The sequence below is a fragment of the Hyperolius riggenbachi genome, chromosome 1 (genome assembly GCF_040937935.1).
Source record: "Hyperolius riggenbachi isolate aHypRig1 chromosome 1, aHypRig1.pri, whole genome shotgun sequence".
Taxonomy (NCBI): domain Eukaryota; kingdom Metazoa; phylum Chordata; class Amphibia; order Anura; family Hyperoliidae; genus Hyperolius; species Hyperolius riggenbachi.
The window spans coordinates 224,307,512-224,320,616 of NC_090646.1; the positions used below are offsets into that span (position 1 = coordinate 224,307,512).

The 13,105-nt window shown below is 43.4% G+C and overlaps 1 protein-coding gene across 2 annotated transcripts in view; it reads right to left on the reverse strand.

Annotated features, from left to right (window-relative positions):
- Positions 1-13,105, reverse strand: part of CASP6 (caspase 6) — a 73,565-nt gene that overhangs the window by 36,166 nt on the left and 24,294 nt on the right. Inside the window, exon 2 of one of the 2 annotated variants that reach the window (XM_068270436.1) lies at positions 6,965-7,114. The exons of the other annotated variant lie outside the window; for it this stretch is intronic. Within the exon in view, the coding sequence (XP_068126537.1) occupies positions 6,965-7,114 (150 nt within the window). The remainder of the gene's footprint in view (positions 1-6,964; positions 7,115-13,105) is intronic. 2 annotated transcript variants of the gene reach the window in all.

Consider the following 13,105-nt stretch of genomic DNA (forward strand, 5'->3'; position numbering starts at 1 on the left):
CAGCTTATTCCTGCCAGGGTGTAGATTTCAACCTCCCTGCCACGCGCTCCCGCCAATCGGGCCACACTCTCGCTGCTGCCGCTCACTCGCCCTGCAGGCCGATCTCTGTGAGTCGATCAGGAGTCAATTTCATTGGCTCCTTACTCCATGATCACTGAGCTTCTGCCATTTTTCATTAGAAGCTATGAGAGCAAGCACTGTGAAAATGCTTGTATTGTATACTGGCCTCATTGAAAACAATGGGATTTATATTGTCCTAAAATTCTGCTACAGCTGAAAAGCAGCACAAAATGCCCAGAATCATATCGAGTGTTAACAAGCTACTCTAAATAGTTCCAATGATTCGTCAGACAACTCCACATTTACAAGCTATGTTTCAGTTTAGTAACAACAAGCATATCTGGTTCGCATCTTGACTGAGCAGAATCTATGTTTAGTTATATGAAAGAACAGAAGGCAGTGTGGACTGAAATGAACTAGTTAGTAGGTTACTCAAGCCCTACATCCTACTGAGTCACAGAATATACGGTGCATTACATAGGACAGTAGGGGATTATCTGTGCAATATAACATGCATTTACCTTAAAGGACATCCGAGGTGAAAATAAACTGATGAGAAAAACAATTGTATTTACCTTCCTTCTGCTAAAAAAAATGACTTTTTAAGATAACCCAGTTTTATTTTATATTTAAATCTAGTTTTTAAGTGTTTACTGTTTCATTGTCTCTCCTCAAAGACACCTTCAATGAAGTATGCTAGAGCTCAAATCTAGAAATTGACACTTTTTATCTCTTTCCTGCTCTCAAAAGTCATTTACTGACAGAAAAGTATTTTATGGCTGTAATTAGTAATCAGTGAGGGTTATGCTATATTCTGACCCAGTCTGACCCGGTGCAGACTCTGGCAGAAAGTGTCACTTGCATACCTGATTTTTAACTCTTTCAGGCTGGGGAAAAAAAAAAAAAAAAAAAAGGAACTCTGTCTAGTTATTTGTGTGCTTGGCACTATACATACACATGTCTATATCATCATGTCACATGTCACCTCGGTTGTCCTTTAATACAACTATATATTACTGAAATTCTGCCAGTCTCTGTAGTTTTATTGCCATGTCTCAAAGGCCCATAGATTGTTGCCATGTGTAACAAGCTTGAACTTATACAGATTATCTTTGTTTGTCTAAGTTCAACAGAGCAGTATATTAAAAAAACCTTAGTTCTATAAAGCAGTATATAATAAACTGTCTCAGTTCTACAGAACTGTATATAATAAACTTAATAATAATAAAAAAAAAAAAACAGTACATTTTTGGAGTTTTATTTCTAGCAGCCAGCACAAGGGGTTATAGGGGAATTCTAGTTACCACATACCATGCAATGCTGCATTTTTTTTTTTATTGCCGTAATTTTGTGTTAGTGAAGTGGGTCTTTCAATTTCTATTTGTAGCAACCAAGGAAGTTTTAAAATGAATTGCATTTCTTTGCAAACATGGCAACAGTACTCCGCATTACATAAACTCCCACCTTGCTGCGTCAATAACAATTAGCACCAAAAGCAGGAACAGTCCACAGATTATACATAGTTCACATCTAGTTTACCGCAAATAACCAGCTCTAACTTCCAACTCCCCAAAGATTAAGGCTACTTTCCCAACAAGACGTTGCTTTTTAGGGGACGTTATGGTCGCATAACGTGCCCCTAATGCAACGCATGGTGGTGTTGAAGTTGGACGTCAGATTGAGCTGCGTTATGCAGCTCTCAAAGCAGCCGCTCCAGGTTAGTGATAGGAAGTCCGGATCTTTTTAAGGATTCGGATCATTTGAATCGGATCATTGAAAAGATCCGGATCTTTGAACCAAATCATTTGAATCATTTTACTAGGTAAGCAGACTGGGTGAAATGACTAGCAGGACAGGACTTTCCCTGCACTGTACATTCTGTATGTTCCTGTTTCTTCCAGACAGACATCCACTGTGAACCGAATCTTTCATTGTGATGATCCGGATGATTCGACTCACAAAAAAGATCCGGATCAAATGAACGATTCGTTCATGATCTGGACAACACTACAGTCCCATCACGAGTCTCCACAGTGCATTGAATATTAATTAGCCATGTGGCTGGCCACTGAGGAAGAGGGGAGACCTCCTCCCCCAACATTACTGAGCATGTGCAAACAGTCTAACGTGGCTTAGCCCAGTATAACTTACAGCATGCAGCACTTTGAGTCTTGGGCCCAGGTGTACAGGAGGGAGCTCTGCCCTCCACCCAGAGAAAGCCCTGCCTCCCGCTCAAGGGAAGCCCAGTCCCATGCCTAGTACAAAGAACACGTAAGCATTCCTGCACAGAGCCTGCCTCAGCACTTTTAGTGACCTCTCCCCCCCAGCAGCACCCACAGTGACCTCTTCCCTCAGCAGCATCTGCAGTGATCTCTCCCCCCCCCCCCCCCCCCCCCCCGCAGTATCCACACAGACCTCTCCCCCCTGCCTCACCAAGACAGACTTTTCCCACCTAGACCACCAGGTGATATTGTAAGAGAGATAGAGAACCACTAGACCACCAGGGGTATGGGGGAGAATACAAGACCACCAGGGCATACTGTAAATGGGAGTGTACTGTAAGGGGAGGCAGACCACCAGGGAGTACTATGAGGGGGATGGGGAAACCACCATGGAAAACTAAATAATGATGGGGGGCACTTGACCACCAGAGCATAGGTACTCCCATGACACACTATGTATTTCCCAGCTATTCCCACAATGGATAATGATACAGCTTTTTGTTATGGTGATTGCCAGCAATTCACCATGGCCTTATTAGAGTACATGTACAGGCTGTAGAAGAGAATAGGCCTCTATACAATGGATATCAAAATGTTCTTAGATGATTATATGGGGCTAAAATCAGTATTGCTTTTAACTAATCTATTGATCGGGTCCAGTAGAGAGTTTATTCAGGATATTTCTTTTATAAGGTCAGCTAGCTTCTAATACAGTATATGAGTGAATAGTGGTGTTTGCCAGATTCATGCAATTAACTGCCAGGCCATTTCTTTATTACTCTGGTACAATATATGCCAACAGCAGTAATCTGCAAATAAAACATTTTTATAGTATCCAAACTGCAGTGGGGACTTTGGCAAATGAATAACTCTATGCAAAAACACAGCTTGCTCCATCCTGTATACTGTGCTCAACTGTCGCTGCCAAAATGTATTCTGAAATTGCAATATAAAAGCAATGAGTAAAGTACTCAAAAGGTTTTTAAACATGCATTTACTGTGACAAAGTTCATGTTCTAAAACATACTAAAGTTGAACCAGCTGAGCAAAAAAAAAAAAAAAGTCTGTGTAGGGATACATGATTACTATTTACAAGTAAGATGTCACAGTTCATCCAAGTGGCTCATGGCAACAAGTACATTCCAATCAATAGTGTTGTAAAAAGCATATATGTATGGTAGTATCACACTTCCAATAATCAAATAGTCTCCCACGTAGTACATTCTCTAATGCAATGGAAAAAAAATAATAATGCAGAAATCCTGGTGGGACCAATCTTGTAAAAAAACGTGCATTTCCACAACAATACATGACCAACATTTCAATCATAATATCAAATTATTACCGTATATACTCGTGTATAAGCCGACCCGTGTATAAGCCGACCCCCCAACTTTTGCCCAAAAAACTTGGGAAAAATGATTGACTCGTGTATAAGCCAGGGAGGGGATGCAAAGGTCTAAGGTCATTGTTCCATTTGCCATACACTACACAACAAGCACCCAATCCAGCATATGTGGCGTGGTTTAGGAGGATATGCGGCCATGACTGTGCCCCTGCTCCCCTTCCAAAGCAAAATGGAAATTATAGTTGTGTGCGTCTCGGCCAAAGTATCCCACTCTTCTACATAGTGCTGTGTGATTAGGGCACATATGTAGCCAACTAGCCATGCCTGTGTCCCCATCCCCTCTCCAGGGCAGAGCAGTATGTAAATAAAACATGCATTTTAGCCAGAGTATCCCCCTCTACACAATGATGAATGTATGGGGCACATATGCAGCCATGACTGTCCTGTCCCCTCTCCAAAGCAGAGCAGTAGGTATGTAAATAAATCATGCATTCTAGCCAGAGTATCCCCCTCTACACAATGATTAATCAACAGGGCACATATGTAGCCATAAGGGTTTCCCCTGCCCCCCTCCTGAGCGGAGTAGTATTTAAATGACAGCCGTGTCCCCCGAGTGCCTCCCCTGCATACGTACTGTGGTTTAGCCGCACTGACAGTGTCGGCTGTGTCTCCCCCTTCCCCCGTCAGAGCGGAGCGGCATGTAAATATCAGCAGTGTGCTGATCCGAATGCCGCTCTCGCTGTGTGCAAAGTTAAAAGCAGCGGTGCGGGCTTTCTCCACTTACTTTCTAAAGTCCGTCCGTGCTGCGGGGATTCCTCTATAGCAGGTCTGATGCCGGCTCATCTCTATGACAGAAGCGTCCCTAGATGGCGTCATAGAGATGAGCCGGCATCAGACCTGCTATAGAGGAATCCCCGCAGCACGGACGGACTTTAGAAAGTAAGTGGAGAAAGCCCGCACCGCTGCTTTTAACTTTGCACACAGCGAGAGCGGCATTCGGATCAGCACACTGCTGATATTTACATGCCGCTCCGCTCTGACGGGGGAAGGGGGAGACACAGCCGACACTGTCAGTGCGGCTAAACCACAGTACGTATGCAGGGGAGGCACTCGGGGGACACCGCTGTCATTTAAATACTTCTCCGCTCAGGAGGGGGGCAGGGGAAACCCTCATTGCTACATATGTGCCCTGTTGATTAATCATCGTGTAGAGGGGGATACTGCAGAAGGGACATTGGCATGGTGCCCCGTGTATAAGCCGACCCCCCCACTTTTGGACCACTTTTTTGGTCCAAAAAATTCTGCTTATACACGAGTATATACGGTATTATAAAATTACACATTTTAATATATATTCATTTGATTCAGTGTTTATATTGAATCTAATATCTAATCTATTGAAAAATGGACAGGCCACACACACACGATACGATTTTTTAACAATTTGTTTAATTTCAAGAATTTTACAGATTGGTTGTAATATTGAAAAATCTGACCAATGTAACACACACACACACACATTCAATTTTCCCCCAATTATAGAAAAAGAATGATTGAAAACTTTGAAAAAATTGACTTTCTAACCTACACCACTCCCGATCAACTTGTATTGGAAAACAAAACAAATAAAACCCTTTCAATTCTTCTGTACAACTAATTGTTTTTAAAGAATTGCTGTAAAACTGGGTCATTGTATTGTATCGTGTGTGGCCACCTTAAAGCCCCATCTAGACGGAGCGATCCGGCGGCTCGATTAGCCGCTGGATCGACTCTTCCGCATCCCTGCGCGTACCCGCCGCATCCCCGCTCGTCTGTCGGATTCGATACCCGCTCGCCGGCGTCGCTTATCTTCCGCTCAATTCCCCGCTATTGTCCGCTCGCGGGGAATCGAGCGGCGCGGGAGATCGGACCTGTCGGATCTTATCAATCAAAGCCGCATCAGCGGCTCGATTGATAAGTAACATCGCAGCGTGTAGACCCAGCATAAGAGTGACTCAAACACTCAATGAAAGGGAAGACAACAGAGAGCGTACATGGTCTCTGTGTACTTAACTTTATTTACAGCGTGTGCTCTCCCTTGTCTTCCCTCCCTCATATAGCTGTTCTTTACTTACAGTATATAGAACAGCACACCACTACTTTTACTACTACTCTCTTCACTCTATGATTGCCTCCTTTGGGGATCCCAAGAGTTTTTAGACTGTCAATAAACCTGAGGTGAAAGGAGGCAAAAGTCTTAAAGGATACCTGAAGTGACATGTGACATGATGAGATAGACATGGTTATGTACAGTGCCTAGCACACAAATAACTATGCTGTGTTCCTTTTTTTATTTCTCTGTCTGAAAGAGTTAAATATCAGGTATGTAAGTGGGTGACTCAGTCCTGACTAAGACAGGAAGTGACTACAGTGTGACCCTCACTGATAAGAAATTCCAACTATAAAACACTTTCCTAGCAGAAAATTGCTTCTGAGAGCAAGAAATAGATAAAAAGAGGAATGTCTTATCAGTGAGGGTCACAGCATAGTTATTTGTGTGCTAGGCACTGTACATAACCATGTCTATCTCATCATGTCACATGTCACTTCTAGTATCCTTTAAACATTTCTGGGGCTTCCTCCAACCCCCTCCACGCAGGTCGCTCCCTCACCGCCGTCCAAAGCCTCCTAGATCCTTCGATAGCAGCTTTGTTCTCTGTTCAGTACTACTGTGCAGGAGCAGAACGCTCCCAGCTACGGGAGCGAGATGGGGGGAGTGCTCTTTAACCGCACTGCACCAGTGCAGACTAGCCCCAACTGGCTGAAGATAACGGAGCGGTTACTGGAGGTGAGGGAGCGTTCGGTGTGGAGTGGGCTGGAGGAAGCCCCAGGTATGTATTAAAAAAAGAGATCAGAACTTGATTATTTGGGCAACAGTTCAGATTCAAGTGCTGCACAAACTTGTTGAGTGACAGGTTATGTTGCTATGAAGGGGGGGGGGGGGGAAGAATCACAGTATGATGCTTGACAGAGCAGCTTCTGGCCAGTGGGGTAAAGAGGTATTACACTTTCTTAAGGTGATCCAGCGCTTCCATTTTCCTTGTTGAATTGGTGCAGTTATACACACATACCCACACAGGTGTATGAGTTAATTTTAATACCTTCAAAATGACTCCATGGGAAGGTGAATAGTGAAACCAATGATGGCCAACAACAAAAAAAACTCACAAAAGCGCTCTAGTGGGTCCCAGCCCTAATATTGAGATTCATTTAGTTTCTTACGAGATACCAACAGTCAAAATCATATAAAATCATATAAAAGGAAATGATCAGTGTGCGTTTTAGTCCAGCTCACCTGGTATTGCTCCGGATGCAATACTGTCACAATCCTCATCTGTAGGAGTGGCATCTGACGCCCTGTGACGGCTCACCTTGGGAGAGTCCGTCATGGGCAAAGGTCTTTTGCGTTGTGAACCCAGCACAAGCTGCTGCTCAACATCTGCCCCTGTCGAAAGAGACAGGGAATGGCACCCAAAATTCATTGTGACGCTTTTCACAAAATAAAATACTATGACAGATTACAAAGAACATTTAACAGATTTTTTTGTCTTTTTTTTCTTTTTAAATCTTGTCATTACCATGAATCAAAAAATAAAAAAACAAAACTGATATCCAATTACAAGGGCTTCATTCACAGGTAACATATACTATACAAATTAATCAGTCAGAGGTGTTGATTTCCTCTAGGCTGGATTCACACTGTTTTTCTGTATAGGGAGACTGAGAACCAATGTTAATCAATGGGCTAGTCCACACTTGAATGCATTTTTCACATGCAGAAAAATAAATTGACAGCAATGCGGCACTGTTAGAAAAACAATTGACAGCAATCTTAATCTGGCTTTAGGCCTGAGACCCACTGCAGAGCAAATTTCATCCCTTAGGGCTGCATTTGCGTTAAAAAAAAAAAAAAAAAAAAAAAAAAAAACTCCCATTGACTTGCATAAAAATTGCAGCAAAATTGATGCAATCGTAGTTTCTGGTTTTGTTTTGTTTTTTTTTTAAATCTCAAACAAAACCAAAAACCATGATTGCATCGATTTTGCTGCAACTTTTATACAAGTCAATGGAAGCAGTTCTTTTAACCACTTCAGCCAGCAGGTGTTTTCAACTCTTGGACAGAAGCAATTTTCCCCTGCCAGCACTCCTTCCATTCATTCGCCAATAATTACTGTTTATCACAACAAAACGATCTATATCTTGTTTTTTTTCCACCACCAATTAGCAAAAGTACCACCTAAAGAAAGCCTAAGGACTTGTTCACAACGAGAGCGTTTTTTTTTTAAGCGCTGGCGATGTTGAAAAAAAAAATAAATCGCCCTATAAGCGCTTGTGCAATGATTCCCTATGAGAGAGAGTGTTCACATCTGTGTTCCGCTCCAAAAAGCGCAGCCTGTACCATTTTCGGGGCAATTTGGATACAATGGAAGGTATAGGGAAATCGCAAAGTGCTTGAAAAAGCATTTTATATAGCGATTCCCCAAGCACTTTCATGAATAAATACATTGGCCTCAATTCACTAAGCTCATCTCCTGTCTTTAACCTCCTTGGCGGTAATCCCGAGCTGAGCTCGGGGTATGCCGCCGGAGGTCGCCGCTCAGGCCCTGCTGGGCCGATTTCCGATCTGAAAAAAGCAGCACACGCAGCCGGCACTTTGCCAGCCGCGTGTGCTGCCCGATCGCCGCCGCTCCGCGGCGATCCGCCGCGTGCAGCGGCGAAAGAGGGTCCCCCCAGCCGCCCGAGCCCAGCGCAGCCGGAACAAACAGTTCCGGCCAGCGCTAGGGGCTGGATCGGGCGGCTCTGACGTCAGGACGTCGACTGACGTCCATGACGTCACTCCGCTCGTCGCCATGGCGACGAGGAAAGCGAAACAAGATAGGCCGCTCATTGCGGCCTATCTTGTTACTTTCGATTGCCGGAGGCGATCGAAAGTACGCTTCCGGAGCGCCCTCTAGTGGGCTTTCATGCAGCCAACTTTCAGTTGGCTGCATGAAATATTTTTTTTTTAATTTAAAAAAAACCCCATTTCAGCCTCCCTGGCAAAATAAATAGACCGCCAGGGAGGTTAATAACTCTTCTGAGCTGTTTCTACAGTTATCACCATGGTGATATAATTGTGTAGAAAACAGCTCAGAAGAGTTATTAAAGACAGGAGATAAGCTTAGTGAATTGAGGCCATTTTATTTATTCAGTTCCGTGCACAAGAGTTCACTTCCTCACTGACATCAGGAAGTGCCAAAAAAAAATCCTTTTGCAAAAGTGCTTAGAAATGTGCGTAGACAAACGCAGGAAAAAAAAATGTTTTTGCTCAGCGTTTGCTAAGAGTTATTCTATTCTAAATGCATTTTAATGGGAATATGAAGGAAAAAAAAATTATTTCTCAGTTTTTGGCCATTATAGTTTTAAAACAAAACATTCTACTGTGCATAAAACCCACACATTTGCTATTTGTCCCGGTTATTGCAATGTTTAAAATATTTCCCTAGTACAATGTATTGCGCCAATATTTTATTTGGAAATAAAGGTGCATTTTCTTTCAGTTTTGCGTCCATCACGAATTGCAAGCCCATATATGCAAAAGATAACAGTAATATACTCTCACAACATACATATTAGAAAAAGTTTAGTCCCTAAGGTGACTATTTATGTTTTTTTTTAATATAGCTACGGGGAGGACGGGCAGTTAATCAGGCTTTATTAAAGTGGATCCGAGGTGAACTTTAGCTCAATTAAAAAATGTGTCCCCTATATATACACACACCTTTTAAAGAGACTCCGTAACAAAAATTGCATCCTGTTTTTTATCATCCTACAAGTTCCAAAAGCTATTCTAATGTGTTCTGGCTTACTGCAGCACTTTGTACTATCACAGTCTCTGTAATAAATCAATGTATCTTTCCCTTGTCAGACTTGTCAGCCTGTGTCTGGAAGGCTGCCAAGTTCTTCAGTGTTGTAGTTCTGTTATGCACTCCCCCCTCAGGGGGGAAAGAAACACACAAATGATCTCTTGAGATTCAAAAGGAATGCTGTATACAGCCTGCTTGTGTATGGATGTATTTTCTATGTGTGGACATGCTGTACATCAACCTACTTCCTGTTTTGGTGGCCATTTTGTTTGTTTATAAACAAACTTTTTAAAACTGTTTTTAACCACTTTTAATGCGGCGGGGAGCGGCGAAATTGTGACAGAGGGTAATAGGAGATGTCCCCTAACGCACTGGTATGTTTACTTTTGTGCGATTTTAACAATACAGATTCTCTTTAAGGCAATCTTCCCCAAAAAAGGTTTTTTTTTTCTTTATACTTTATTTCTTTAAGAATTTAAAAATGCAGCGCCCCCAGCCAGTCTTTGTCCCATGCCGCAGTATTCATGGGAACACAGAGTTAGGAGGAAGGAGGCATTCACTGACGCAGGAGGAGGGGACGTTCCCAGCCAAAGCAGCTGAACTCATGCGATGCTTGCGCGAGTTCAGCACAGGTCTCCTGAAGCAAGGATCGCTATAGCAGGCGTATCGCTGCTATGGAGTCCTGTAGCTGCTCGATGCTGAAGGGAGCCTGGGTCCTGACCTGGCTGGGTGCACCGTGCCCACATGTCCGCAGCCTGCATCATGCCCACTGCCGCTCGCTCACTGTAGTTTTGTGCACAGCCCAGCGTCACTGTTGCCATGGCAACATAACGCTGAAACAGGCCACTGCACTACACTACAAACAGCGGGCGGCCAGCTTCCGTGTTGCCGGGAGCAGTGCCAGGAACGAGCAAGTATCTGGCACCTTCTTCACCGCACTGTGTGTGTGCGGTTACTGTAACTGTGGGGAGTTTGGAATGGGTATCGCAGTCATTTACTAACTTACTGCTGGGAAGGGGGGGCCGAGGGGGTTCACTTACTCTGTGTGTGGTGTTACACTTTACTGTCTGTATGTGTGTGGAGAGGGGAGGGTTGTCACTTACTATGAGTGCGTGTGTGTGCGTGAGTGTGAACCGGCCCTGAAACTAAAAGAGACCAGTATGCAAGGGGAAAGGGGGGGGGGGGGTTGACTGTTTGTGGTGTCAGTGTGTGTGTGTGTGTGTGTGTGTGTGTGTGTGTGTGTGTGTGTGTGTGTGTGTGTGTGTGTGTGTGTGTGTGTATGTGTGTGTGCGTGCGTTTGGTTACTCTGTGTGTGTTTGTGTGTGTGGTGTCACTTACTCTGTGTGTAGGTTTGGTGTCACTTGGCACACACTGAGCATGCACGGGATTTCAGAGGCAAGGGGGCGGAGAGAGGAGTGGAGTTTCATAGGCTGGGGGTGTGGGGATGCAGATCAGCTTGTGTAATGTGATTACAAGCTGAACATGGCTGCCCTCGTATCACAGGAATAAAAAAAAAAAATGTATGCTGTTGAAGCTGTTTGCAGCTAGATTTGCTGAGTAAACTATCTAAACTTTAGTTAAAATAAATATACAAATTACTTGTTATAGTTAGTTTTTTTACCTCAGATCCGCTTTAAATAATAAATGTGATTTTTTTTTACTTTAATTTAACTTTTTGGCCACTAGGTGGCGCTAACCACTCTCCTGCTAGTTACCAGGAAGTGCTTGATTTTTTTTTTTTACATTTTGTGATGTTCCATTTTTCATGAATCAAGATGCCTCCTGATTGGAGGCATCTTTACTCATTCATAGCGGATCATTTGCCTCGGGGGAACGCTCGTTCCCCTTCCTCAATCGATCCCCTGTAATAGCAGTGGGTAAAAAGCCACCTGCACACGTATATGCGCGTGCAACCACCGCAACACTTCTGGATGAATAGATTTGTCCAGATTGACCCTGAGCAGCGCTTTATGGACAAATATATTCGTCCAATTAGGCAGAACTGGTTAAAACGCAAATGCAGCGCTGATATTTCAAAAAGTGCTCTGCAGAGTATCTCAGGCATAAAGGACACCTGAACTTAAAGGTATATGTTGGCTGCCATGTTTATTTCTTTCAGCCAGTACCATTTGCCTGGCTGTCCTGCTGATCTGTTTGGCATCACTAGTCTCTGAATCACACACCTGGAACAAGCATGCAGCAAATCTAGTCAGACTTCAGTCAGAAACATATGATCTACATGCTGGTTCAGGGTCTATGGTTAAGAGCATCAGAGGCAGAGAATCAGCAGCACAGCCAGGCAACTGGTATTGTTGTAAGAAATAAGTATGTCAGCCTCCATATCCCTCTCACTTCAGATGTCCTTTAAATGAATGTGCATTTGTTTCAGTGCAGATTATTCAAAGAACAGACACATGCCCAACAATCATACCACCAGCAAAATCAATTCACTCTCACTCTGTGGTAGGAATGGAGGGCGAGAGTAATGGATGGTTCAAGGAGGATGTTATGGAAAAAAGGTTTAGGAAGATCAGGAAAGAAGAGAGAACATAAAGGGAGTGATCGAAAGAAGAGAACCCCACCTGTTAAAGACAGTTGTTTGGAAAAAACAAATTATTGGATTACTGACTTAACTCTAGGTACGGGCCTGTACACACTGAAAGTCGGCAAGCACAAAGCCACTTTAAAATTGCACACAGTGAGATTTCACTATCGCGTGCTTGAGTTTATGCAACTCATTGCTTGCATTTTTAAATACGTTTATGTTTTTCTTGTGATTGGTTAAAAGTACGTCAGCAGAAAGTTTTAAGGCCTCCTGGGATTTGACCTAAAAAATAAATAAATAAATAAATAAAAAGCAAACGCATCACATTTTTGTATGCGATTTTTCGAACTGCGATTGTGATTTTCTAAAATAAAATCGCACCGCACCACAGGTCTACAGTTCATCACGATTTTCATTTTTTTAAAGGCATTGCGATTGAAAAAAAGCATGCAATTATAAAAATGCAGCACAGCGCCCTAAGGAGTACCATCTCTGTAAAGCCTTGTACACAGGCTGGATGAAACTTGTCTGACGTAGGCAATATCGACCTCCTCTGCCAATAATCTGGCACAAGTACAGCATCAACCTCCGATGTCTCGGACAGCGAACAGCCCGGTGGAGAAACTCACCTGACTGATAGCGAAGGGTTTCATTCTCACTCACTGTCTGCTTTCTGATGCTCCTCATGCATCCCCCCCAAGCATAGCGATAGAACACGGAGTGGCAAGGTTGTGACATCACATGGCGTCACAAAGCTCTCAGCCAGCAGGCCAAATCTATCCGCCCGGCTAAACGCTAGCCGAGACATCATGGGCCGCTGCATCCACGCTAGATTCAACCGCCTCTGTCAACATCATCTAGTGCGTGTACCAGGACTGGTCAGTTTCCCAGTGCAAACTGACCAGCATGAGCAAAATCCTCAATGCAATAAGGGTGTCTGAATTCTGCAAAGGATACATTAGCAAATTAAATGAAAAGATGATTGCTAAAATTGAAATTTAGTTGCAATATATTTTATGAGCTGTACAGGTACAAAGCACAGTAG